The 27,442-nt window shown below is 47.5% G+C and overlaps 1 protein-coding gene across 2 annotated transcripts in view; it reads left to right on the top strand.

Moving 5' to 3' along the window:
• The window catches only part of FAM107A (family with sequence similarity 107 member A), a 169,575-nt gene that overhangs the window by 59,836 nt on the left and 82,297 nt on the right, over positions 1-27,442 (top strand). For both annotated transcript variants that reach the window (XM_083156272.1, XM_083156274.1), the window contains exon 2: positions 20,851-20,914. In XM_083156272.1, the coding sequence (XP_083012398.1) occupies positions 20,851-20,914 (64 nt within the window). The remainder of the gene's footprint in view (positions 1-20,850; positions 20,915-27,442) is intronic.

The following is a 27,442-nucleotide window of genomic DNA, read 5'->3' as shown; positions in this document are numbered from 1 at the left end:
TTTTGGACCCTTTTACGCGTAACCAAATAGAGGGTTGATACCCGTGTTCATGTGCAAAAACTCAGGTTTGAATAACGGAATGACTGCAATAGGCATGTGATGACCTTAGTGAAGCAAAGTTAGCTGGGGATATGAGCTGCAGGAAGAGGAGGAGTCTTCCTTTTTTTTCCTAGGTTTCCCGACCTTACTCCCCTTTATTTGGATGTGGGTGGGTGTTTCTTTGCGTTGACTTTTGGCTGGAAAGAACGGCAGGTTAATTGATTTAAGGTCTTCGTTAAACGATGATTCATTGTATCTATAGTTGTTTTTCGGTGCACTCACCTTTGTTGACTATAGGCCTTCGCTGGATCACCCAATCGGGGACAGCGACACCACCTGGACGGGTGGGCAGTCAATGCAGAAGGTTGAGCAGATACCGCTTGTTGTTAGGATATTTGTTGATTAGGTAGGGTAGTTGAGGGTGGAGCTTAAATAATTAGCCGTTCTTTCTTGGCCACCATTAATTAATTACAATCAAATTAATTAGTTTATACAAGTGCTTGAATAAATACAGCTAACAATTTCTGCCAAACCTAAAGGCCGCCATACGCTATGCGATTTGGCCCAAATTTCACCTGATCCAGATGGATCGGGCAGTGAAATCGGACCAAATTGCAGGTTTTGACACCCGGTCTGACCCGATGCGCGGTCCCTTGCGCATCGGGTCAGAGTCGGGACGTCGGACCGGCTGCACATAAGATAAATTTTATGTGCAGCCGTGGGGACTCTGAGGACGCCGGTGAGGGAGGGGGGCGGGAGACGCCGGCGAGGGAGGGGGCGGCAGGGGGAGCCGGAGCAGGGAGCTGTCATGCTCCGTCCGGGTAGGGGGGGGAACACGCCGCTAGTAGTGCGGACGCTGCGGGGGACACAGGCGGCAGTGACATAGAGCTGGGCGGGGGGAGCCTGGAGCTGTCAGCACTGAAAAAAAAAAGCCCATACAATAAATGGGCAGCCTGTGATTGGCTGAGCGCTCTCTCAGCCTGACAGCAATTGGCTGAGAGAGCGCTCAGCCAATCACAGGCTGCCCATTCATTGTATGGGCTTTTTTTTTTTCAGTACTGACAGCTCCCGGCTCCCCTCGCCCGGCTCTATGTTACTGCCGCCTGTGTCCCCCGCAGCATCCGCACTACTAGCAGTGTGCGTCCGTCCCCCCAGCCGCCTTGCAGCATCCCCCACCCGCCACCTCGATGTCCCCGGCCCCCCTGCTCGCTCCACATTGCAGCTCCCCGGGAGTTGCAAATGATACATCGCATGCGATGTATCATTTGCAAAACTTGGCACATCAAGTGCCAAATCGTGTGTCCCCCTCCCGGGAGCTGCAGGGGTAAATCAGGTCCGACTTGTCCTTAGGACAAGTCGGACTAATGTATGGGGGCCTTAAGTCTCCGAGTCGTTATTTCAGGTTTAGTTAAGTGTTAACTTTCATGCAAACACAAGATCACACATCAGTTGCCGGGATGTTTATATCCAGGCAGTGGGATAGCGGTATTAATTACCTGTAGCGAATGCTTGATTACAGGGTATACGCAGTGACAAAAATCTCAAATGATCATTTCCATGGACACTTCTCATCCCGGACATTATAAGGCCTCTAGAAACAGATTATGGGGCCAATTCAGGATCGCTCATAGCTATCTGCAGTCCGGGCCAGCCGCCATGTATGTGGTTTGCGCAGGTGCATTTCTACGCATGTGCAAACCCCAACACTGAACGGCTTCAGTGAGTTACACACTCGCCAAGATATTTGTTGTGGGGCGGGGGGGCTGGGGGTGGACAGGTTCGGAAACGGCGATGGAGCAGGGGAATGCCCAGTGTTTTATGGCCGTCCCCATGAAACCGCTGGGCATTCCCGTGGGGGCGGGCGGCTGACATCACATGACATTAGCACCTGCCCCCTCTTCGGTGGACACCGAAGGAAATAAACGTCCGTTTAGACAGTCGGCAGTCGGGTTGCATGCGAGGGGATGTGTTCGCACACATCTCCTCGCATGTTACTGAGGGGATTCGGTGGAGGGGAGAAGTGTTCAGTGGGGAGGCGCCGGCGTTTACGGGCTCAGTAAGCAGTGTATGTACGCACTAGATGATAAACTGAATCACCCCCTACATTTGTACCATCTACCGCACCTGTGTGAATTCATTTGGGCATAAGCACACATCACTTGCATCACAGAAGAGAAGAACAGGAAGATAACTCACCTGTGTCAGACTATTTTATTTATGAATAAAATAATGCCGGGAGCTATTTTCAGCTATGTGCGTTTTCTAGCTGAATAGCTTACGTGTATGAGTGGCTGGCATCCTTGGAAGTCTGTTAGGGAGGTAACATCATCTCCTTGTGGTAATCAGATCCTGAGACCCTGCTCCCATGGGCTCGGAGTCAGAGAGGACAACAGAACAACCGCTGGACTTGTGACATCCCTGCAATATATTCCCATTCTCCGCTAACGTCGCCTTACAAAATAACGATATTAAAGATGTGTACAGGGGAAAACATTATATGACACTAACCTAGGACTTATTTCAATAAAATACCTACAAATGTTTTACCCTCCATTCAAAGAGGGTTTTCCATTCTCGGGACTTTAAAAGCAACTTTACCTTCTGGCGAGTGCTGCTTGCTTGTATCTATTGGAGCATGGAGTTGTGCTTGTAAACATACAGAATGATGTCAATAATACGACTCAGGCTGTGTATGGCTGATTGAAGCCCCATACACGTGTGAGGATATATTAGTAGATATCACTCAGAGAGCGAATTTTAAAAAAAATATCGTCTAGTGTGTACAGTACACTCCATATGTGCAGCACGGATGGTGTAATGGTTAGCATTACTGCCTCACAGCACTGAGGTCATAAGTTCTGTCAGGTATCGCCGCGGCGCCAAACCCGGCACCGCCTACTCACCCCTCCGTGTTCACTGGTCCTGGCGCCGCGATGGTGCAGGGCTGGCTGGATGCGGGCGGCGGGTGGCTCTGGGGGCTCCTGGTCTGTCGGCGGGTCTGGCGGCGGCATAGACGCCGACTCCCGTGGCTGGGCGCCGCCATGTTGGCCGGATCACGTGACCGGCAGCCGGGGACCTGTATTTATCACCTTCCTCCTCTGGGGGGCCGGACCTTTGCCGGGGCTAGGGTATAAGTTCCAGGAGGCTCTTAGCCTCAGTGCTGGAACAACTCTTCAGCTGTCAGCATTGCTCTGCAGCAGGCTCCAGTGGTAGTGTTTGGTACTGCTGACCCTGCTCTCCTATCGGATCCAGCTCTCCTGCTCCAAATCCTGATCCTATCCCTGCTCCTGAGCCCATATAGTCTGTCCTTCTCCGTACTCCTGATCATTCTGTCCAGTCGTCACTTCCAGTAGCCGAGTCGGCAGTTTTCAGTTACAGACTCTCCCTTTTTGACAAGTCGGCAGTATTTACTTTAGCCAAATTGGCCTTTTCAATTGTCGTTTATTCTTCAAGACAAGTGAGCCCGTTTCAGTTACAGTTATTACTCCGGTCAAGTCGTCAGTTCCTCCATCAGCATTCCTCCGGTTCCTGTCATCCACTATCCAGTTTACTGCTCAATCATCCCGGTTCTTTCCTGAGACCTCCTTCCTCGTCTTCCGATACCCAAGCATAGCGGCTCATTTTGTCCGCTTCACCCCGGGTACCCGTGGGTGCTCTGAGTGAGGGGCCGCGACCTGCTGTCCAGACGCATCAAAAACCAAACCTCCTTGCGAGGGTCCCTGGAGAAGACCGCTGGGCAGTTAGACTCCGCGCCCTCGCTTCGGAGTATTCGCTAAAACCCACTGCCCAAATATATGCAGAGATCCTACATCCAACCTGCCAAGTTCCAAGGGCGTCCAGCCCAAGTCTCGCCTGAACAAGAACCTGAGGTGGGTCCTCAAGACCCTCCGGCCGTGATAGGTTCCATTCCCACCATGTGTTATATATACGGGGCAGTACGGATGGTGTAATGGTTAGCATTACTGCCTCACAGCACTGAGGTCATGGGTTCCATTCCCACCATGGCCCTAACTGTGCGGAGTTTGTATATTCTCCCTGTACTTGCGTGGGTTTCCTCCGGGTACTCCGGTTTCCTCCGCCATTCCAAAAATATACAGGTAGGTTAATTGGCTCCCAACAAATTAACCCTAGAATGTCTGTGTACATGTGGTAGGGAATATAGATTGTAAGCTCCACTGGGGCAGGGACTGATGTGAATGTTCATTTATTCTCTGTACAGCGCTGCAGAATATGTGTGCGCTATATAAATAGCTGGTAATAAATAAATATCGTTACCAACCCCTCCCGTCTACTGAACACGTGGATCGATTTTGGATATATAGCCAACGACCCACATGTTCAGCGGGTCCCGGTGACGGGAGTTCTATTAAAGATGGGATGTTGCCAATAGCAACCAATCGGAATCTACTTCTTATTCATTTAGCAACTTCCAGAAGATAATAGATAGTATCTGATTGGTTGCCCAGAGAAACATCCCATCTTCAATAGAACTCCCATCTTAGTAAATGAAACCCCACAGTGTCTACGTCAACAGCCTATTGGGCAACACCAAATTGTCGACATGCAAAAGGAATCCACAAGGATGTTAAATTATGAAAGTCCAAAAAATGTAACAAAAAAAGTGAAAAACTCATGTTGACCTTTTGACTGTCGAACTTTTGTCAATGTCGACATTTTGCCTGTTGACCTTTTGATTGTCTACATAGACACTGTAGAACTTTCCATCCACACTGGAACATAGGGGATATCTAATAAAATGTGATTAGCTTTTGGCCAATGGCAACGGCCTGATATCACGATTAATAACCGATAGTCTGCAAAAGCTACGCAAGTTCAAATTTATCCGAATGAATCCTATTGGCTATCCAAAACACGCGGGACAGTGACCAGAGAGGTCTAGAGCATAATCAGTAGGCATCAAATTGCTGAGAAATACTGTAGAGACTACCGTATGTACTATGGGGGTTATTTTGGTTCACTCTTTCTGACAAATTCCATCTTAGATGGTCAAAACCATGTGCGCTGCAGGTGAGGCAGTTGTTACTTGTGCAGAGAGAATTAGATTTGGGTGGGGTTTTACTTCAAACTAATCTATATTGTAGTGTAAAAATAAAGCAGCCAGTATTTACCCTGCACAGAAACAAAATAACTCACCCATCTGCAGTGACGTGCGGTGAGGTCATTGCCTGGGGAGGCACTGATCTCCCCGCACGGGACCACAGGCACGGGACCACAGCCCTCCCCTACCCGCCCCCCGCTGCCTCCCACCCTCACATGCAGCAGTGTAAGATGGTAGGAGGCAGGGGGAGAGGTAGAAATGATGAAAATAATAAAAGAAGATATATAAATATCTTCTTTTTATTATTCACATCATTATGACAGGGGAGGCACTGCCTCCCCTGACTGCACGTCCCTGCCCATCTGCCCCCCTGCAGTGCACATGGTTTTGTCCATCTAAGAAGGATTTTGTCAGAAAGAGTGAACTAGAATAAGGCCCTATAAAACAAATCATAGCTACTTTTGGACAATGCTATCTGTAGCGTCAGCGGTACACGGCGGTGGTTTTATGTGAACTCGCGTTGAAAGTACATTACCATAAATGAGTGGAGATAATTACATGTCAGCTGATCTGTACGTGGTGGCAATGCATGGGATTAATAACAGTTAGCAGTGACTTCTAGTAATTAGGTTCTTTGTTACGGAGACACCTTTACAAAGCCTTCTACAGTGTATTGTACAATTCAGGACTCCTGATGGGGTGGTTCTGTCTATCACCTCTGTCTACAGGACCCACCTATGCAACTGGTTCATAAAGCTATAAAGCTGCCCTTGCTACATACTGCAAAATATCTCCTGTTCATTTAGTATATTTTACTTTACAGTCACCCCTCCTATAATCTGGACCCTATTATTCTCTGCCCACATGCTTAACATGTACATATATTAAGGGGCAATATAAATTGTCGTGCAACCTATTTATTTTAAAGTCGGAGACTAGGACACGTGGACATGCGCTCAGGCTGGAGGAGAGAAGATTTCGTAACCTAATGCTGGGCATACATCAAGGCGATTCGGTCCGATTTCGACCGATTGCGACCAATCGGCCCGTTAAATCGGACCAAATCGCCTCTCCCTGACATGTAGTCGGGTCCGATGCGCGGTCCCGTGCATTCTGGGACGGGCGCTAAGCAGTGACGCATGCGATCTATCACAACGGATCGCATGTGTCCCTGCCGCCGGAAGGTCCCGGCGGCTTGCAGTCCATCGGGTGTCCGTACACTGCTGCGAGAGGTTGCAGGCAGTGTATGGGCACCTTTAGAAGGAAAGGATTTTTTACAGTGAGGGTAGTAAGAGTACGGAAATCTCTTCCAGAAGAAGAACAAAAGTTGAACCTGAAATACATCTTCTTTCAGCCTAAACTACTATGTTACTATTTATATGTCTGTCATTACTTTTCCAAAACTATTGAGATTTAAATGTCATTTATTGTAGTTGTAGTATTGTTGGGAACTGGGAGAGAACATTGTTGAGTACACTAATCGGCAGTGTCTGAGAAGAGGATCTGAGCGTAGTTTGTATTAGAAAGAGAACTGTTAAATACAAGTAATAAAGACTCCTACATATTTCATTTTAGCAATCCTCTAAAGTTATAATTAGATGTGAGAAGATTAATTCGATTTTAATTGAAGGCTCAATTAAAAGCAGAGGTCCTCTGTTTTCGAATAGTGGACCTTATAATTAGAGATGTGCAGGTTCTGATTTACTCTGATTTGAAATCAGAATCTTATTTTCTATCAGTTGTCATGTGATTTGGGATAGCCAATAAGATCCTGCTTTGAAATCACAGTAAATCAGAGTAAATCAGAACCTGCACATCTCTACTTATAATTGGATATAGTCAGTGGTGGGATTCAAATAAATAAACAACAGGTTCTATGTCCGAACGCCCATTGCACATAAAGCCACATATAAGGCCACACACACCGTAATGCCCATTACACATTGTGCTACACGCCGTGATGCCAGTTACACATTTATGCGGTAGGCATAGATGGACAGGTGGGAGAAAGGTAGACAAATTGGTGGTAAATGGGAGGGAAGGTGCATAGATGGCGAGTGGGAGTTAGATGGGGCATAGACAGAGGGTGGGGGGAGGGGGCATAGAGGGCAGGTTTGCATAGATGGGCAGAGAATCATATGGGAGCATAGATGGATACAGGGGGTGGATTGCAATAGAAAAGAAGCCTAGGAAGCATGAAGATAAACGCATAGCACACTGTCCCCAGCACACTGATACACATACATCTTGTGTGGTTGAGTTCCCTTACATGCAGCAGGCCCCACAGGATCACCAGGGTGGAAGGTGGGCGCTTGTTCCAAGTGAGCCATAGTGTGAAGTAATCTCTCTCTGACTGGGACCCTTGGGTACAGCGATCGCCAGACGTGACCTCCCTGGTCTCACCCGCCCGCTCCAACCATTTCCGTTGCCCTCCTCTCCTGCGCTCCTCTCTTGTGTTCAGGGCTGTCAGTGTCAGGGGTTGTGCGGTCAACATTGTTTGCACAGGGAGGAGGGGAGCAGAGGACAGAAGCGCAGCAGGGGATCGACCACTGCTATTTTGAATTCTCCCGCTGGACCGAGAGACAGTATGAGCTTGCGGCCGGCAGCCAAAAAGAAACACCCATTGCCGCTCCTTATTGGCTGCCGGACCGCGAGCTCCTATTGGCTCGCGGTCCAGCAGCTGCAGTAGCATTCAAAATAGCCACGGACGGTGGCGGACCTGTCCTGTCCTGCTTTCAGTATACAGCCGGGCAGAACGCAGGTCTCTGCCCGGCTGTCACAGCTACTTCAAGTACCGTCAGCGCTCCTTAGCCACCAGTTCTGCAGAACCGATCGTATATTAGGTATCGGTTCTGCAGAACCGGTGCGAACCGGCTGAATCCCACCACTGGATATAGTACCTTAGTAGTCAAAGAGATCAATTAGGGAAAAGTCCAGATGGTTGAAGGGACCTCTTCACCCATCTTGACTTGTCCAACTGGATTATCATTATCACCCATGAACAAACCAGCTCTGGACTTGGCACCACTTTTGGCCTTGGGATTACACCACCATAAGCTTTTCTTATACTGGAAACGTCTCCGCAATATATGATGACAACTGTTCTGAGATACAGCAATTCTCTTTGATGATATAACCGGTATCTGAATTTACAAAAGGATTATACTTTAGGGACATCCAACCATTGCCCACTATTACAGCCTTAATATATGAGGAGTCATCCTCAAAGCACAGTAGGAATGGACTGTGTGTGTTTCCATTGGACATTGCACCACTTGGGTGAATATACTTTTTACCATTTATTGTTTATTTTAAGTAATATTAAATATATTTCTATTCTATCATATATGCATTATTGTTACTTGCTACAACTCAAAGATAGACACAGCCCCCTTTCTTCCAATTAGGGAGCGACATCTTGGGGAGAGTGCAGAGTGAGCAGGAAGTGAGCAGGGAAAACATTTTTTTCTTAATGTATAAAAAAAAAATAAAAAAATTTCCACAAATTATCAAAACATGTAAGTAAAGCCTATTTTCCCCTAATTCAGTATGACTTTAAGGACAAATCTGCATATTTGTTCATTTAAATTATACTGTTGGTTTTAGCCATAACATTTGATAGCAAAAAATTGGGAAAAAAAAACAAGGTAGTTTAGTGGTTAATTAAAAATGTTGACATGCAGTAAGATATAGAAATGAAAAACAGATCTGGTCCTCTTCTTTCCATATCCACTGTGTCTTGAAAAAAAAAAAAAAACGCTAAAACCCGATCCACCAAACTATCCTGCGACTCCTCCTCCCGAATGCCGCTATTGGCCAACTAGCCGCGCCTAGAGGCTAATCAGGAGGAGCCGTTAGGCTAATAGGCGGCCAATATGGGCATTTTGTTTGGGAACCAGGACCGGCCCATGACGTTTTTTACATTTATTTATTTTTCTATTTATTACACACTGAAGCCTGCACGGATCTGACTGATCTGTACAGGCTTCTGCCAAATACGCCCGGAAAATGAAATGTATTTTCCTGGCATATTTGGCCAGCAATTAGCGGCTGTATTTTCAATATGGCCGCTTAGAAAATTAGGAATCACCATTCTTTTGAATGGTGATTCATATTCTATTGATGGAGTTACCTTCATATTTGTAAATGCAAATACGAATGCGCCATGAATATGAATATGAATTAACGTACTTTCAGGATAGTAAATCCTGAAAATACAAATACGCCTAAAAGAAAATTGTATTTTGCAATACAAATACGAAATTATTTTTAGCCGTATTTGGCTTAGTAAATTTCACCATAGAGTGTTATTCAGTGCTTCTGGTGGGGGGGTTTGAACTCCCCGAAAATAAGCCATCCTCATAGTGAAACCCCTTCGCTGTATTCAATGTTTGGGACAAATCCTTGCCATTAGAGGCTGGAGAGGATACCCTTAAACGGCGAGGTTCACCGCAAATGCAGTGAGTCCACTGCACCATTTCTACCTCGCCTCGGGAAACAGGCGAGGAGGGAAACGGTGAGTAAACCTCCCTGAAACCGCTGAGGCACATCTGCGTTTTTCTGTCACTCCCAAAAAACAGCCAGTTTCCACCACCAAACGCCTGCTTACCGTACGTTAAATTGCGGAGGGATTGCAATTAGAAATTTTTGCTATTTCAGTTGCTATTTTGGCTCGTGCAAGCTCAAAATACTATCATCTGTAAAAAAATAATTAATTTCAAACTCAAATGAAAACAAAAATGTAGTTACAAATTTCTGTGGTTTTCCCCTTTAAGATTCAAACAGAAATCTTCTCTCCGTCAGTAGTCCATGTGGAAATGCAAATTATATAATGTGAGCAGATGGCCCACACGTGATCTAATATAGCTGTGACACTTACAGCTGGAGGGGTAAATCCTCAACGAACTCATTACAAGTAGCTAGCCTATTGCTTTTATCTAGTCACTGAAGTTACTCCTAATACCTAGATTATTTATAGTAATAGGTGCATTATCCCGTACATAGGAGGGAGGATATTAAACAGGTCTAAAAGTAAACACAACTGTTTGCCTAGAGAACAGATTAGTTTTAATTTCCGATCATTTTATTTCCTCATTATGTTAACGAAACGCGTATCCTGGAATAACCCAAATGCACGGCCAAATCTGCCAGTTTGTAAGTGGAATGAATGAATAGTGTTCTGAGTTTGAATCAATTCCAACTTGCCTTTTCTGTAGTCAGGATACAATATACCTTTAGTAAACATCTCTCAGGAAAGTTTAATGACCTTTGTGTCTTATATTAGATGCTTGTTTCTATACTACGTGCGTTGCATTCCGCAGTAAAGGATAAGCCTTATACCTCTATACTATGAGGCAATAATTCCTAAATGTTTTCTTTTCTTTTTTTTTTTTCTCTTTGCTATAATTTGTTAATAAATGACGGAGTTTCCAAACCACATGGAGCTTTCCTTGCACTTATTCATGAGGAATCTCCTAGCAACCAGATTGTCTCTGTGAATCGACTTCAGGGAGCAGTGGAGAAACACAAAGGCTGTTTGTCTCTCTTACTTTTAGCATCTACTATTTAGCAATGAAGACAACAAAGTCAGGCTAGAAGCTGAATGTCAGGTATACTTTGTCCCAAGAGTCGCTCAAACAAAACTGCGTCATATGAATGAAAACTATCCGGAAACATCGTGTGTGCAGTATTTGTACTTTACCAGGTCTTTCGTTAGAACGCCCAGGAATAGTTTAGGAAGGATCTTAAGACCTTTCTCTGTACTACCAACAGCAGCGCATTGAGATAATCACAGTACGAGGCCAGGCAGATTCACAGAACACATGATGTGTGTGTGTGAGCTCATGTTGCTGCCGACTTTTCTGCTTTTGTAAATGACCCGTAAGAAAATCCTTATGGGACAGCATGGTCAGCGTAGTGGTTAGTATTACTGCTTTAAATCCCTCAGGTCATGAGTTCAACTCTGTGGGATCCTTCCGCTGTAGAGTACGCTCGCACATGCTCGGTCTGATGACGGCTCATGTGTAGTAGCACCGCCGGGTCTCAAACCCAGAATGAAAGTGTTCAGCAACCACCTCACTTTTACACAGCTCAGGAATGAGATGGGATCGGGGCCCAGGGCCGCCGCCAGGGGGGTGGGGTGCCAGGGGTACAGCTGTCCCGGGCCCCGGCCTCTGGAGGGCACAGCACCCCCCACACCCACACAAATCCCCCAACCCAGCGCCGGCGGCCAGGCGCGCACAATACACAGTGCAGCCTGCAGAGCACTGAGCCTAGGATACAGAGGGGCTCGGCGCTCTGCAGGCTGCAATGTGCAGTGAGTTCTCCGAGTCCCGGAGGGAGAAGATGCTGCGCCTCCGCTACCGCTGGTAAGTAATAGTAATTGGGGGAGGGGGGTAGGCGGGGTGCCGTCGCTGGGGAGCCGTCGCTGGGGGCACGGGCTGAAGGTCAGTCCCGGGCCCAAACTATACTCGTGGCAGCCCTGTTGGGGCCCCTGTCCCCGAATGTGTAGTATTTAGTGGGTCTATGTAACAAGATTTGGAGAGAGATAAAGTGGGCCCACATGCGGAGAGATTTGCTGAGTGTTCTGAGCATCCGGTGAGAACACTGGCCCTGACCGGCAATTAACTACATTTATCCAGCATGCTGGATCTTAATCGCTAGGCGTTAGCAATGCGTGGGGCCGTCCATCACTATCACTACAGCCCCTATACACGGAGCGATGTAGGGGCATTTCCTAAGCGATTCAGTGAGACTGATTCGAAAATGCCCTGAAATCGCCCCGTGTATAGGCCCCATATATGTCATGTTATTGTCATGTGTTTTAAAATAACAGATCGGTAGTTGGTAGTTTATCTCTCTCCGCTTTTTCAATCTCCAAGGATTAGTACATCTGCCACAAAGCCTGTAACATGGCAGGTTGGATCTGATTGGCTGGTACTTTTTCTTTGTCCACTTTACAAGGCTTAATACATAGGGGGTATTCAATCCCGGGTCACGACTGTCAATCCGTCCAAACAGCCGTGACCCTGGCCCATAATCATTTTGTCAAAAAGGGGCACATGTCTACATAAACGTCTGTGGATTGTCACGATTTGGCCTTGATCGCGAAAAATTCACGGCCGTATTCGACAAAACAGGGCCGACAGCTTTCAAAGTCTGGCCCATTCAGTCGATCTGTCTCTTCAATGCTGTCGGACAAGACAGCATTGAATAGGTGCACGCCGCTATTTCCCCTGTCGGAAATAGCGTCAGGGATTGAATACCCCCCTTAAGCTCTTATTGCCACAATATGCGGTTATCAGAGATCAAAAAGATTGCTACCAAGTCCCAATAATTAATAACTAGGCCCATAGATCACCTGGATATGACTAAAGAAATCCTAAAAACATGAAACAATGGGGTGTTGTGAAGGATCACATAGATCAGTTTTTGGAAACGGCCCCCTTTAAATATCAAATACCTACTACTGCAGGATTTCTAGTACGTGTTTTCTTATATATTTTATATATAAATGTATATGTGCCTGATACAAATGACTTCTTGATGAAGGTTAAAGTAATTACCGGCAGCTCCGGATATACCATAAAATTGTAAAATTGCATTATTTTTGTTGGAATGGGGGAATAGGCTCTCTGGCAATCTGATTAATAGGGAACACATCCAGAAACATGCTCGCTGCAGTACTGTACTTCAAAGCTGTTAAATATCTTGCATCAGAGGTGAAACTCTGGGAGGCAATGGAGTCATCTGCCGCCGGGCTCCTGCTCCCAAGGGGGCACCCCTCCTTCCCTGCAAGTTTTAATCAGTTAATTGAAAAATGTTAATATCATTTCTGTGGCTGACTCCCCCTCCTAGCAGGACCATAGACGTCACATTTTTTTTATTTTAAACAAAACATACATAAAAGCATGCATGCATACATATATTTATATAAGTGTGTGTGTGTGTGTGTGTGTGTGTGTGTGTGTGTGTGTGTGTGTAGGGGGTACTAATATTTATTTTGCTTCCGGGCAACTGGGACGACCTTACGCCACTTTCTTGCACAATATGACATATACAGTAGCACACACCCTACATTTAGCAAGGAACTTCCTAACCTACCCAACTTCTCAACCATGTCATCAACCGTCGTAGCCGAAGCCCTACACTTCCGCATATTGTGGGGGAGGGATGCAATCACACAAACACAGTCAGACACAGTCATTTTACATGTTATAGGGACCGTCTGCTATCGGAACCCAGTGCCCTGCGGGGGTTCTCTAATACGTTGTCTAGGAAACGATCTACATAGTGACATGAATTGTAGTGATCAGAAATGATCATTATCAGGGATAAATGTATATACAGATAAATAAGCCTCACAGGCTACATAATGTATGCACTCCATTAACTTATTTACGTATTTAATTAATTAATTAATTAATTAATTAATTAATGACCCTCAGTGAGTTCAAAACAAGTCATCTCTTCGTATCCTGTCTCATCCAGTAAGGGTACATATGGTGAATGACAAACTCATTTATATCAGTAGAAGAAAGCGCATCTGAGCATTATTCATTGTAATTAGAATAGGACATTATTCTGTTCATCATGATGACATTATGAGAAGACTCTATTATGAGTCATGAACCAGCGGCCGTTCTATGGATAACCCGCGTGGCCAGCCAGTAGCTGTGGAAGGGCGAGTGTTAATGAGAAGGGACATTACAGATGTCTCCATATTTGTGGTGACTTCTGATGACAGCAGTTTGTGTACTCAGAGCGCAGCAGAGATTTGCTTCACTTGACTCATTAATCTGAACAGGCTGCACACACAGCTCCGTATTGCCGCAAATCACAATCGGTTAGTGAGTGGGAGCCCACCAGGGGAGATCTAATGAGACACTTTTCTCTCATCTGTAATTTACACACTGCTCAGGAAGGGCTATAACACCCTAACCATAATCATTTGTAAAATTGCAGCCTAATTGTACTTCTACTTGTATGTAATCGCTTTTGTGCTTTGAATCATTTTAGATTTGAGGTAGATGCGATGAATCACTCAAATGAAATGGCTTATAATGGTTTCCTGAAACAGTTTTTTTGTCAAAATAAATACAGTATTGTCGCCTTCCACCTTTATAAACGCAACAAAAATGAAGGGGTCAGTTGATCAAGACCTCTCTTATGGGGCCTATACATGGGGCGACACTGCTGAGGGATCTGAGCAATGTAGATTGCTCAGCACACAGAGCTATACAGTGATGTGTCAGCACTGTGTGCTGAGCAATCTGTCAGGACCGATCTCACTCGATTTATCCAGCATGCAAGAGAATAATTAATATTAAGTTATCAGATACACTTAATAAGCAATAGCTTTTGCAAGCCGCCGATTCTTACTGGGTATGACCCTGACATTTAAATGGCACCTAATCATCGTGGCAGCGGAAGCACCTTAAGGCGATTGGAATTCTCTGAAAAGTGCTCCAGGGTTGCCTACTTTTAAAGTCTCCTCTCCAGGAGAACCCAGAAGCGCGCGTTCCATATACCGGAACCGTATCACAGGATCCGGTTCCGGTATATGGAACGCACGGTTCCGGGAAATGTAAACATCCAGAAAGTGGAATTATGACGCACTTATGGTTCCAGTCAGCGTGACCGGGTGCCCGAATTTGGCACCTTCTTTGCCTATTTAAACAGCTCCAGCCACGGGCTACAGCATGCTCCTGATGAAGGACCCAATGGTCTGAAATGCATTGAGCCGCTGTACCCGTGGCTGGAGGACAGTATCGTTCTATTGGGAGGACCATCTGCACCGCTAAATCCACACTGAGCTCTGGCTAAGAGGGACCTAATTGACACCTATAATCGGAACCACAGGAGTGGTTGGTGAGATCCTCCATTTCTATCACCAGCTGGTGATTACATGCTTGTTTTATCCCACCTTTGTGAGTGTAATGATTGAATAAATTGTTACCCCCTGTCCTCAAAGGTGGTGCACTATTTCTTCTCTTTTCTAGAAATTGCTTAAAGAAAAGAGGGAATTATACAGACTATTGAGCTATTGGATATCTCCCCAAACAAGAGAGGATTCTCTGATCTCTCTATGATTTAGAAAACAGTGTAAGTGCTACCAACTTACACCTCTCCAACCATAGCGCCCAGGACACTGATATTTTTTCTTTGTCTATACAATTTCAAGTTGTGGTGTAACTTGTTCAGTGTTAAGAGCTGCTTTGGTGTTTTCTTGCGCAGTTGTACAAATTATCCTGTGTCTACCCATGAAAGGACAGAGCTGGCAATGTTTTGAATTTAGCACCAACTGTGAGCCAATCAGAGATCACGGACTGGCAGTCGATCAAGAACTGCCGATTGGTAGCTTCTGTTTGTCTGCTGGTTTGCAAGCTTCATTTTACCCATGGCCAGCACCACATTTTAAAAAACACAGTCAGCTCTGTCCCTCCATGGCTGTCTGTCATTAACCAGCTGGTGGTCTGTGCTAATCAAAACTGCTGCCACCTGGGCCCCCTTACAGTGCACACATGGACTCCTGAGACCTGGCTTCAGCTCTTCAACAAGGGCAACTAGTAAGCTGTAGGGGTGTGGGTGCTGCAGGACGAGTGGATGGTGAAGTTGTGAAACTCAATATGCTGACAACTATTCACTGGCTGCTGGCTGGGAGACAGGAAGAGAATGCTGCACTCTGATTGGTAGATAACTATAGCTATCCACTAATCAGCATGCTGACAGCCATTCACTGTCTGTCTGGCTGCAGGTTGGGGGGAAAGTAGAGAATGTTGTCTGGTTGCTCTGATTGTGAAGCTCCAAGCCCAGCCTGTCCTTGCTTAAAGGCCTCTAGAATCATGGGGCCCTGGGCAGCTTGCCCATATGCTTAGATGGCCGTGTGTGTGTGTGTGTGTTTGTGTGTGACACTGTTTGAAACCTATGGGGCAGTTTGTGTGTTGTTGCCAGAGCTGCCTATTTTGTCAGTCCGAGGCCACACAATTTCTGATGGCAGCACTGGGTATAGACATATCCACACACATAACCCTCTGAGGCACTTATGTATTATATATGTAATAACCTGGTACTGCAAGAGTTAATACTATTTAGTTTTATCATGCATAGCTAGGTCTATTTCCTGTGCACTGATTGGGAGAAATTTGGGGATCAGGCAGTGATCATCACATGCAAGCCTCCTGCAGAGGGGGAAGACAGGAAGTGTATGTTAGAAGGTAGCAGATTCAGTACAAGTTTGGAGTGAAGGGGAGAAGGTGCACGGATGCTTGCTGGGGCCATGGAATGGCTAACTGTCATTTCCATGGTCCCCAGCTTTGGAATCAGCAGTCATGAGTTGCACCCCTCCTATGGAGAGAGCAGCAGCACCTGTGGGTGCTTTCTGCAGAGAAATATGAGGAGAATGCAGCCCCTCACAGCACATGTGGGGAGTGCTGCCAGTCCCAGCAAGGCACCTAACAGAGAGAGGGCGGGATGTACTAAAGGGAAAATGCGATAAAACCCCTGTTTTACCGCATTTTCTTATGTATCATCACCGGTTCGCCCCGTTTTCGCTGGCCAGGGTTTCGCCACCCAGAGGGTGGCGATGCCCTATAGAAGCCTATGGGCTTCTTTCGCCGCCCGCCGTACGCCGTCCGCGCGCCGCCCCCCCTCCCGTCCTCCTTTAACCTCCTCCTCCCCCTGGTGTGACAGCCGGGAGGACATCCGGCTTCAGGGGGGAGGAGACACAGGGGGACGCTGGCAGCCGCCGGGAGGTGACGGAGACCCCCGCAGCCCACATCACAGGTATCGCGGGCAGGGACGGATTTGTCACTAGGCCCGTGAGGCACGGGCCTAGGGGCGGCACCTGTCAAGGGCGGCAGCTGGCAGGCATGTCGTCACTCAGTTTGTTTTACAGAGCGGCCGCTCGCCGCCGCTCCTCAGTGCAGGGAGGAGCTCTCTAGCCTCCCTGCATCCCCACAGCTGTGCCTGTGCGCTCAGCGTTGCTGTCGGCTGCCACTGTACCTTTCCCTGTCCCTCTCTGGACAGCAGCGCTTGCAGCCTGAAGTCCCGTCCGACCCTCCCTCCCTCCTTCCGAGCAGAGCATACAGGCAATATGCCTGCCCTGCTTGCACACTGACAGCATCCAGCGCCCGTCCACACAAGCTGTCTAACACTACCCTGCAGTGCTCTCAGGTTACGGAGTCCTCCGTCCTCTCATGCTGCTGCTACACGGAGCTAAAGGAATGTCTCTGAAGCACTTTAACTGTTTGCATCCCTGCTATGAAACAGTAAGTGCTAATAAATTGCCATGTTAAGTGTGTGCACCCAAGTGTGTACCAATCATTGTGTTTACTGTGATTATATATATATATATATATATATATATATATGTGTGGGTGCACATATACATACATATGGGGGGGGGTGCGCAAAAATTGTGCCTAGGGGCGGCCTGACCCCTAAATTCGCCCCTGATCGCGGGGGTCTCCGTTACCGCAGCCCGATGCTGCCCCGCATATGTTAGTACATATGCAGTAGCATCGCGGCGGCTGCCGTGCGAAGGGCGGCGATGTATATAGGTCAGCAATGCGGAGAATGCTGGGCATGCCGCCACAATGAAGTAAATGAGTGGCCACACCTCCTTCCTGTTAGAATATTGGACACACCCCCTTTTCGCACAGGTGCTGCATGGATTTTGATTTCATCTACAGCAATGTCAAGAGGTACGGTTCACATGACGTTAGCATACATCTCTCATCAGGAACACTGAACGCAACTGGACAGTTCACAATCAAACGTCTATAACATTAAAAAAAACGGTACTTGTGTAGTTTCACGGCGGCACTGCCCGCGGATAGCATTGTATGCAAATTGCATAGTATGCAAATCAAATTGTATGCAAATCGCATTGTATGCAAATTGCATGTAATTTGCATATGATTTGCATGCAATGCGATTTAACACACCCCTACTATCCACGTCAGCCTGAAGCATGGCGAGCGCAGTGAGTCACCAAGCCCGAAGCGTGGCGAGCGGACGTGGAATACACATCAAGTAATACACGTAATACACGTCAAGTAATCCGTTGCGGCTCATTTTCCACGTCCCCTCGCGGGGCTCGGTGGCTCGCCGCGCTCGCCACACTTTATAAAATCAACTCCATGCCGACGTGGATAGTGGGGGCATGAACAGGTCGGGAGGACATGTACCGTGTCCCCTCATGGGTCTTGCTGCGCTCTCCATGCTTCGGGCCGGCATGGATAGTAGGGGTGTGCTAAATCGCATGACATGCAAATTGCATGAAAATTGTATGCAAATTGTATGGAAATCGTATGCAAATCACATGTGATTTGCATACAATGCGATCTGCGGGCAGTGCTGCCTTGAAACTACACAAGTACCGAAAAAAAAAATTAAGGGGCTTGGTGTGTTATCATGTAATGCTGGGAGTCCCCCTGCTACTCTGCGTAGTAGAGCAGTGGGAATACTGTAGATGCTGTGCACATGTGCACAGTGTCTATTTACTGCAGAAAGGGGATGGGGGCGTGGCCAGTATCTCTCACAGCGCTCTACATGCCACCAACAGCGGCAAAATGGGGGGCCATTGCCCACGGTGCTCCCGTGATGCCACGCCCTCTAATTTTGGGGCCTGTGTCCCTCCTTCACTGCCACCAATGTTGGGATGTATGGTCTAGTGGTGCCCAGTCAGGAAATAGTTATGACATCCCTGACATGGATAACTGAGCACTGGTAACACCGGATGCAGATAAATTATATTGTAGTTCTGATTTATTTATTTTTACGAAGAGGCCGCTGGTTCTCCAGTTAATATTTAACAGATTCCTGTAGACAATGGAGGGGTTTGTGATATTTCAGATTGGGACATTCATTATAAGGGCAGATAGTATCAGTGAAAGGTAGTTAACAGGTTTTGGAAGTAAACATTGACTTAGGGTGGTGCCACAGAGGCCCTTTCCCAGTCTCAGTCGCTCACATAAAGCGCTTTTATCCCAGACGGAATCATATAGGGTGTTATTCTGGTTCACTCCTTCTGGCAAATTCCTTCTTGGATGGAGAAAACCATGTGCACTGCAGGTGGGGCAGATGTAACATGTGCAGAGAGAATTAGATTTGGGTGAGTTATTTTGTTTCTGTGCAGGGAAAATACTGACTGCTTTATTTTACACTGCAATATAGATCTCACTTTGAAGTAAAACCCCTCCCAAATCTAATTCTCTCTACACAGGTTACATCTGCCCCACCTGCAGTGCACATGGTTTTGTCCATCTAAGAAGGAATTTGCCAGAAGGAGTGAACCAGAATAACCCCCTAGTGCTTTTCAACCTTACAGGTTACAATGAGGACAAAGCACGCTGCATGAGAACACCGCTCGGACACTGCATACCATTTCTCATTTGAAACCCATTTTTAGTGATTGTTTTCCTGAAGCTGCTGCTAATATTTTTAGAAGTGCATTCTTTGTGTTTCAAAGTTTCTGGACCTAATTCGTGTGTGTGCGCTAATGGGATGGTGATTTTTAATTTGAGGTGGGGGAAGGGGAGCTACAGAAATGCTACCTTTAGCAAGTGAAGATCATCGTTGCCTCCCCTCCTGCATTCTGCAGGAGACTCCCTGAAATAGCAGCAATCTTCCTCTCTCCCTCATTAGTCTAGCAATCTCCCTCATTTCACCTAGCCCACATAAAACCTAGCGAGGTGGAAACGGCGTGTGCAGGGGGGTCAGTTGAATACTGGCCGTGCGAGCTGTATTCATAGTATACCATATTCATACCGTATATGTATATACCGTATTCATCGTGCATGCGAGTGGGGAATCATTGTCTGAAAATGCGTATGGATCCTAAACTCAGTGTGACTGCCAGGAAGCTGGCGTTTGTGGGGGGTGGAAATCTGCTATTTTATAGGTGTGTCTGAAAAATCGCAAGCATGCCCAGGCATTTTTGTGGAGGGTTTGTGATGTCAGCGGTTACCACGCCCACCCTGTCTCAGTCGCAGATTAGTGGAAGCCCCAATCCTACTCACAATTGCACAAATGGTGAAAACTCTTTGATGATTTGGGATTTGCCTATAGACTGGTGAATGGATTCGCAAATAGCTGTATCAATATCAAGCAGCATCACATCAGGTTTTGGGGTTACTGCCGTTCTTGGTTGTGGCAGTTCATTGTAACTTATGGGCTACGCACTGCACTACCGGCTCAGCAGTGCAGCCACTGGGGTCGGCGGGGGGGGGGGGGGGTCAGCACTGAAGATGCATGCGCAGACTCCACCCCCCACCCACCCACCCCCCAGCAAGAGGACGCGGTAAACTGATACATTGTCCATGTCAACTTACATCAAAATTACACTACAAACAAAGTTAGACATGTCGACCTTTTGACTGTCTACCTACCCATTGTTGACCTAATGCTTGTGTTGAACTCCCAACCCTGTCGACCTTAGCCCTGTATCATAAATGTCAACATTTTGAGATTGTAAATGTGAACAAATGACTCTGTCCTGCTTGTGAGACTGGTAAATCCTGGAGGGAAACATATTCCAGCAGGAGGGAAAGACAGGAACATTTCCTGCACAACCAGCAGCAATGATTTATGTGCAGGGATGATTCCGAAATTGTACTCAGGGCGACAGGTACAATTTATTCTCTTCACTGAGAAAGACCAAACAATGCAAACAATTGTTATTTCTCTAAAGTATCATTTTATGTGAAATGAAAAGTATTCAATGTATACATTGTTTGTTCTCTTTACAGAAGGAATACTCTCTTCAGGCTAAGTACCATAATGACTATGGAAAACACGTGACAAATGGCTCAGGTAGGACCAAGTGCATAGACTTTTTTTATTGAGTCAGTATCCTGCTCTTACTGTAAAGAATCATTGGTGTCACTTAGGTCTGTTCACTAAAAGTCTCCACAAAATGTTGTGGGTTTTTTTTTTTTCCCAGTTAAAATGATTGCACAATACTGACAACTGTCTGCAAACTGCAGCCTCTATCTCCGCGCAATAAAAGTTTATGTTTTAATTAGTCCCATTTCACATCGCAAATGCCAGGTCCCTCCTGGGGTTTGGACAAGGGTCTGTCCCAGGAACGACCAAGCATTTGCGATGTTTAGCTGCCCCCAGTGACCGGGCAATAAGCTAGATTGCTAAGATGGGGGCGATGCGGAGAGGCGCGGTGGCAGGAGCTGGGGGAGGAGGCAGAACTTGGAGCTGACGCTGTCTCCAAGCGCTGCCTCCTCCATAGTGTGAACAGGACCCTGGTAACTCACCCCGGGGTACCCGTTCATACTGCACAGCAACCCTGGTCAGATTGAGACCCGGGTCAACCCGGCAACAACCCAGGATCGACCCTGGTTATTTTGCAATGTGAAAGGGGTAAAAGTGAAAAAGGAAAAGTGGAAAGGTGTTCATTTGCATTTTTTATACATATGTTTCCCTGGTGTATTGTTAGAAGTGGCGATGGGGGGGGGGGGGGGGGGGCGTTCATAATTACCCAGGCCCATGCCTGTTGGAGGAGCCTGGCGGGGCCTTGTATCTATGCTGTCCCCTCACCCACCTCCTCTTATATGTGATCCAACTGGCAGCTGCAGAGTCTCATCTGCCTGCAGGGAGGATAAGCGATCTGACTGTCACTATTCCCCCACCCCAAATCTGCATTTGGGGATGTGACCAATCCTCTGTGATTAGACCACGCCCCCTAGCTGTACCGGGGTCTGCCTAGGATGTCTACAGCCCTGAGTGTTATGTAGTGTACACACCAGGACGACCCGCTCACAACGCGCATTGTGAGTGGGTCGTCAGTGTCTCGTCCGACCCGCTCACGATGACACGGAGCGCACAACCCCCTCACGATGTGCACTGTGAGCGGTACCGATCTGATGGCGACCCGCACCCGATGTATGGTCGTTTCCAGATCCTACCTGTTGCAGGTAGGATCTGAATAACGACCGACCGACCCGCGGGGCCGCGAATCCGGTCGGAATCAGATCAAAACACGACTGAAAAGGGCCCAAACATCTACATGCAATCGGTCGGAATTGGATCTAGATTGATGGGATCGGGCCCTAGTCGTCCTGGTGTGTACCCAGCATAAGTCTTTGTAATTGGATCTTCTGTACCAAAGGGGCAGCTTTATTAAAGCCTAGTGGAGTGATAAAAGGGCAAGCATCCAATCAGCTCCTAGCTGTCATTTTGTCAAACCCATCCTGTAACTTGAGGTTGATTGGCTGCTTTACACCGGCCACTTTATCACTTCGCCAGGCTGTATAATTCTGCCGCCAAGTGAGTTACCGGTCAGTGGTGAGTTCTATTGCCTGCTACCGTGTAAGTATCCATATCTTGGCATTCTGACAGTGCTGTCACCGAGATTTACCTGACTCCTATCAGGGGTATTCAGTGTCTCCCATTATTTCCGAATGGGATTTGACTACTCGATCCTGTCCGTTTTCGCAAGGAAAATAGTCGGGATTTCCATCTGAAGTTCCGGCTTTTTATAAGGCTGAATCTGCATCCGCGGGGGATACGGCCACTAGGTCTACAAGCATTAGGTCGACACCACTAGGTCGACATGCATGAATGTCCACATGACTGAATGTCAACATGGGTTAGGTCGACATGGTCATTAGATTGGGGTGAGCAGAGTGAGATATATAAAAAATTAATTTACAGAAACTCAACTCCTGCAAATAGCTTAGGAGAGGTATACCCTTCCTACTGTACTTACCAACACCTACACCCACCCCTAGTCCCCTGCAGGATGTCATAAACATGAACATCAGCTTCTAATATTACATACTGTTTTGGTACAACATTGGTCTGTTACTGTGACATGATATCCAACTATAAACTGATTTTTGGAAAAACTAATAAACAACTGGAACAGAAATTAATGTGGATAATGAACAAATGGCAATATATACGGCCCTGTAATTTCAGTGAAACCTCAGTAACTCCTAGATGTAGCACAGAGCTATCAATCAACAGGGAAAAACTTCTCGCCCACCAGTCCTGCTATATATATATATTAAGAGGCTTCCCAATGGCATGTAATTATTCTGGTTGCCATGACAATGGGCCTATACGGAGCAGCATTATGAGAACAAGTTGTACCTTGGCATGTACAAGCTACTGACAGACGACAGAAAAGCTTTTCACAAACAGAACTACAGATCGGACCTGCGCCTTTGTTAATCCAATGTCATTCTCTGAGCTCGCTGCGGCCATCGAGGACATATACGTCATCAGCAAAACTCTGTCCTCTCATGGTCAAATCAAATCTAAACTGGAAACGTTTTTGATTTTTGGGGAAAATAAAAATGTCATTGAGCTTTCTGCCTGATAGAGGTCAATATGCTGCGAATCAATGCACTTCTGAAGAGTCATTTTGCAGGGCTGTCAATCAGACTCTGCCTGCTCCCATAGGAGGAGATGTATCAAACCTTCTAAATTGCAACCAGCTTCTAATTATCACTTATTTCCAGTTTTCAGTTGACAGAATCGGCTAAATATGGCTTGGGCAGCACATCGGAACCCTAATAATGATGGTCCATGTTATTTTTACAAGTGGAAACAAAAATGTCCATACATGTAATGAGCCTATAATCTATCAATTAAAGTCCCCAGTAGGTTTCCGTCTGTTTGGGCTAATATCAAGAACCACTGGACAGATTTTAAAGCCATTTTCACAATTGTATAGAACATTTGTTAAGGAAGGTTCAGATGCTTGAGAACCATCCAGTGGTTCTCGAGAGCCCAAACAAACATACAGACAGATGTCTCTGTAGAGTAGGGAGGAGGGGCGTGGCTTTCTGAGTTCCCTGACGGATGTGGGTTTGTCCAGCCCACTGACTCGAACGAGGGACACCAGGCACTGTAGACGGTCAACAAAACCACCTGAGACTCCCTCTCCCCTCACCTGCCCAGCTTGGAATTGAGACCAGTGGCATAGAGACTAATTCAGAGCTGAACGCAGGGCACATTGTGTTTGCAAATGGACAAAACCATACTGCGCTGCAGGTGGGCAGATGTAACATGAGAGTTTAATTTGGGGTAGTTATTTTGGATACTTATGTAGTATCTGGACGCCCGATTAAAAAATCGGGTCCATCGCATCACATCGCATGCGACCAAATCGCATGCGATGCGATGCGATGGACCAGATTTTTCCATAGGATTCAATGTTAAAATGGACTGAGTCCATTTTAACATATGATTCTATGGGAAAAAGGGTCCTTTTCATTTCCCCACTATCCAACTACGCATGGAGTTGGATATAAACCTGTGGCGAGCGTAGCGAGCCACCGAGCCCGAAGCGTGGCGAGCGCATGCGGAATACTTTTTAATGAATCCGCGTCCCCTCGTGGGGCTCGCTGCACTCGCCAAGCTTCGGGCTCGGTGGCTCGCTACGCTCGCCACAGGTTTATATCCAACTCCATGCGTATTTGGATAGTGGGGAAATGAAAAGGACCCTTTTTCCCATAGAATCCTATGGAAAATCGGGTCCATCGCATCGCATGCGATTTGGTCGGATGCGATGCGATAATCGGGCGTCCAGATACTACATAAGTACCTTATTTTGTTTATGTGCAGGTTAAATTCTTTATTTTTACACTGCAATTTAGATTTCATTGTCAATACACCCCACTTTAATCTAACTCTCACATGCACATGTTACATCTGCCCCACCTGCAGTGCACATTGTTTTGTCCATTTGCAAAAAAAAATGTGCCCTGAGATCAGGTCTGAATTAGGTCCATAGTGGCACCATATCCCTGTTGCTCCAGGACCCCGCTACCAGTGAAGGTGTGCCTGAATCGCCCCAAGTGTACGCATTGGGCGATTGTGGTGCGTGGCCCTGCATTGACGCTACCGCTCAGCCAAATACACAGGGCAGGAAAGCATATTCGTGCTAGACTCTTTATTTGGCCGCAGCTCCTGGGGCTGGCAGGATGTAGTTAGCCTTCTCTCTACATCTTGATTAACTACATCTTGATTACAAACAAGGCTCAGTCACAATCGCTGGGACTGAGTCAGATGTGTACACGGCTTAAGGGCTTCCAGCTGGGAAAGGTAGAGGAGTGGAGCCCTGAGGACACACAGGTGCTCCATGACCACGGTGAGTGCCTGGGGGCCCTGGCAGGCAGGCCACCCCGCAGAGTCCAGGGGGAGCAGAATGGGCTCCATACTGCACCTCGCTCTGTTACTTCTCTTCTGTCATATCTATCACAAACCATGCACTGCTGTCACAATAATATGTCATGACATGACCCAATGGGCACTGCCCCTTTATGGACACCTCCCTGTCTCTCCTCTCTCATTAGATATGAGGAGCGGTGGCTGCAGCGCCAACCATTTAGTGCAGGGGAAACCGCTTAGCACCAGTGGCGGCTCGAGAGGTGGGGCTGCAGCGCAGTACAAAATAAAAAAATAGGTAGCCACACCAATTGCCAGTGAGTACACTCCTTTGAGGTTTGGCAGCGTTTAGAGAGAACCTCCTCCTGACTCTTGCCTTGTGATTCGCAGCATTATGCTCCCCATCTTATCCACTTCACTAGGAAGATCATTATTATTGATTTAATAGCTTTCACTATGTGTAATCTCAGATGTCATATCTATAAAGGGCATTTTCCTTCATATGTTCTATACAGGACCCCCCCCCCCCCCCCAAAAAAAATACCCATACCCTGAAGATGTGCTACTGTCCTCGTTGCACTCTCCACTCCAGCAGTCCTGTGCTGCAGCCTGCCTCTAGACACAGAGACAGTGTGGGGGTTTGGACAGGTGGCACTGGCTGGCCGTTGTGCGGGCTGGCAAGGCAGTGGCAGCCGCCGTTTGTCAGTGTCTGGGACGGGCGGCACTGACTGGCAGGTGCAGGGCCGGCAACAGAAATCTTGGGGCCCCATACACTAATTTTTGGGGGCCCCCACCCCCCTCAAGTTAGTAGTAATGAGGAACAGGGACGCAGGGTGGGACTATTGGTGGCAAGAAGGACCATATAGTGGCTGCCCCCAGTGCAGAGAGCCTCACCTCTGGGGACATGGGGCAGGGCTCAGAGAAATGGGGGCATGGAGGATCAGAGGGGGATGTGTCAGACTTCATAGAGAAGGGGACATTGAGGATCAGAGAGATTGGGGCAGGGGTTTGACAGAAGGGGCCATGGAGGATCAGAAAGAGGGGGCATGGAGCAGGGCTCAGAGAGAAGTGTGCATGGATGATCAGGGAGAGGGGGCATGGGGCAGGACTCCGGAGAAGGGGGCACGGAGGATCAGAGAGAGTGGGGCAAGGGTCAGACAGAAGTGTGCATGGAGGATCAGAGAGAGGGGGCATGGGGCAGGGCTCAGAGAGAAGTGTGCATGGAGGATCAGAGAGAATGGGGCAGGGCTCAGAGAGAAGGGGGCATGGAGGATCAGAGAGAAGGGGGCAGGGGCAGACAGAAGTGTGCATGGAGGATCAGAGAGAAGTGGGCATGGGGCAGGGCTCAGAGAGTAGTGTGCATGGTGGATCAGAGAGAATGGGGCAGGGCTCAGAAGGAAGGGGACATTGAGGAACAGATAGAGGGGGCAGGTATCAGAGAGAAAAGCAGGTGGTGAGGGTTAGACAATCCTGCAGTTTGCTGGCCGTGCTGATTCCAGGATTACTCAGCCTGAGAGCTCGGAAGGTCCAGAGTGCTGTAGATCAGCCTCTCTGCCATACAGGCCAGAGCCAACAATCGTAGAGCCGATGTTGTGCTGCTTTCATGCACAGGACCCCCCCCTGTTGCCGGGCCTGGGCGGGTGTATGGATGTGCAGGGAGCGGCAGCCGCCAGTGTCCATGCCGGTGACGGGCGGCACAGACTGGCAGGTGAATGGATGCGCAGGGAGCAGCAGCCGGCAGTGTCCATGCCTGTGACAGGCGGGACTGACTAGCTGGTGTATGAGCTGGCAGGTGTACGGGCGGGCAGCGGCAGCCGCCTGTGTCAGTGTCAGGCAGTGACCTTAAATTAAGCTTACTGTACCAGCTGGCCCCTGTATAAAGCCAGCATAGGTGCTGCTGCTAGGGAGAGCAGAGCAAGTTCTTACTTACTTTTAATTTGTGTCCCGGCTGGGCGGCTGTAGGGGATCTAGACACTACCTTCTTTCCCTGCACCTCACCTCTTCCAAAGAAACTCGAAACAGCTTGCGGTGCCGCCCTCCAGTGTCCGGCGCCCTAGGCAATTGTCTAAAGCTGCCTAGTGGTGGCGCTGGCCCTGGTTCTATAGGGGCAGATGTATTAAGCCTTAACAAGAGACATAGGCATGCGCAGCCCATTTTATTAGGGGGTGCACCGTCAAAGGGGTGTGTCTAGCACCACCTATTGGGCGTGTC

This window comes from Crinia signifera, chromosome 8 (assembly GCF_055691185.1).
Source record: "Crinia signifera chromosome 8, ASM5569118v1, whole genome shotgun sequence".
In the NCBI taxonomy this organism is placed as follows: Eukaryota; Metazoa; Chordata; class Amphibia; order Anura; family Myobatrachidae; genus Crinia; species Crinia signifera.
Note: the sequence above shows the minus strand (reverse complement) of the source record. Positions and strands in the feature narration are given on the sequence as shown.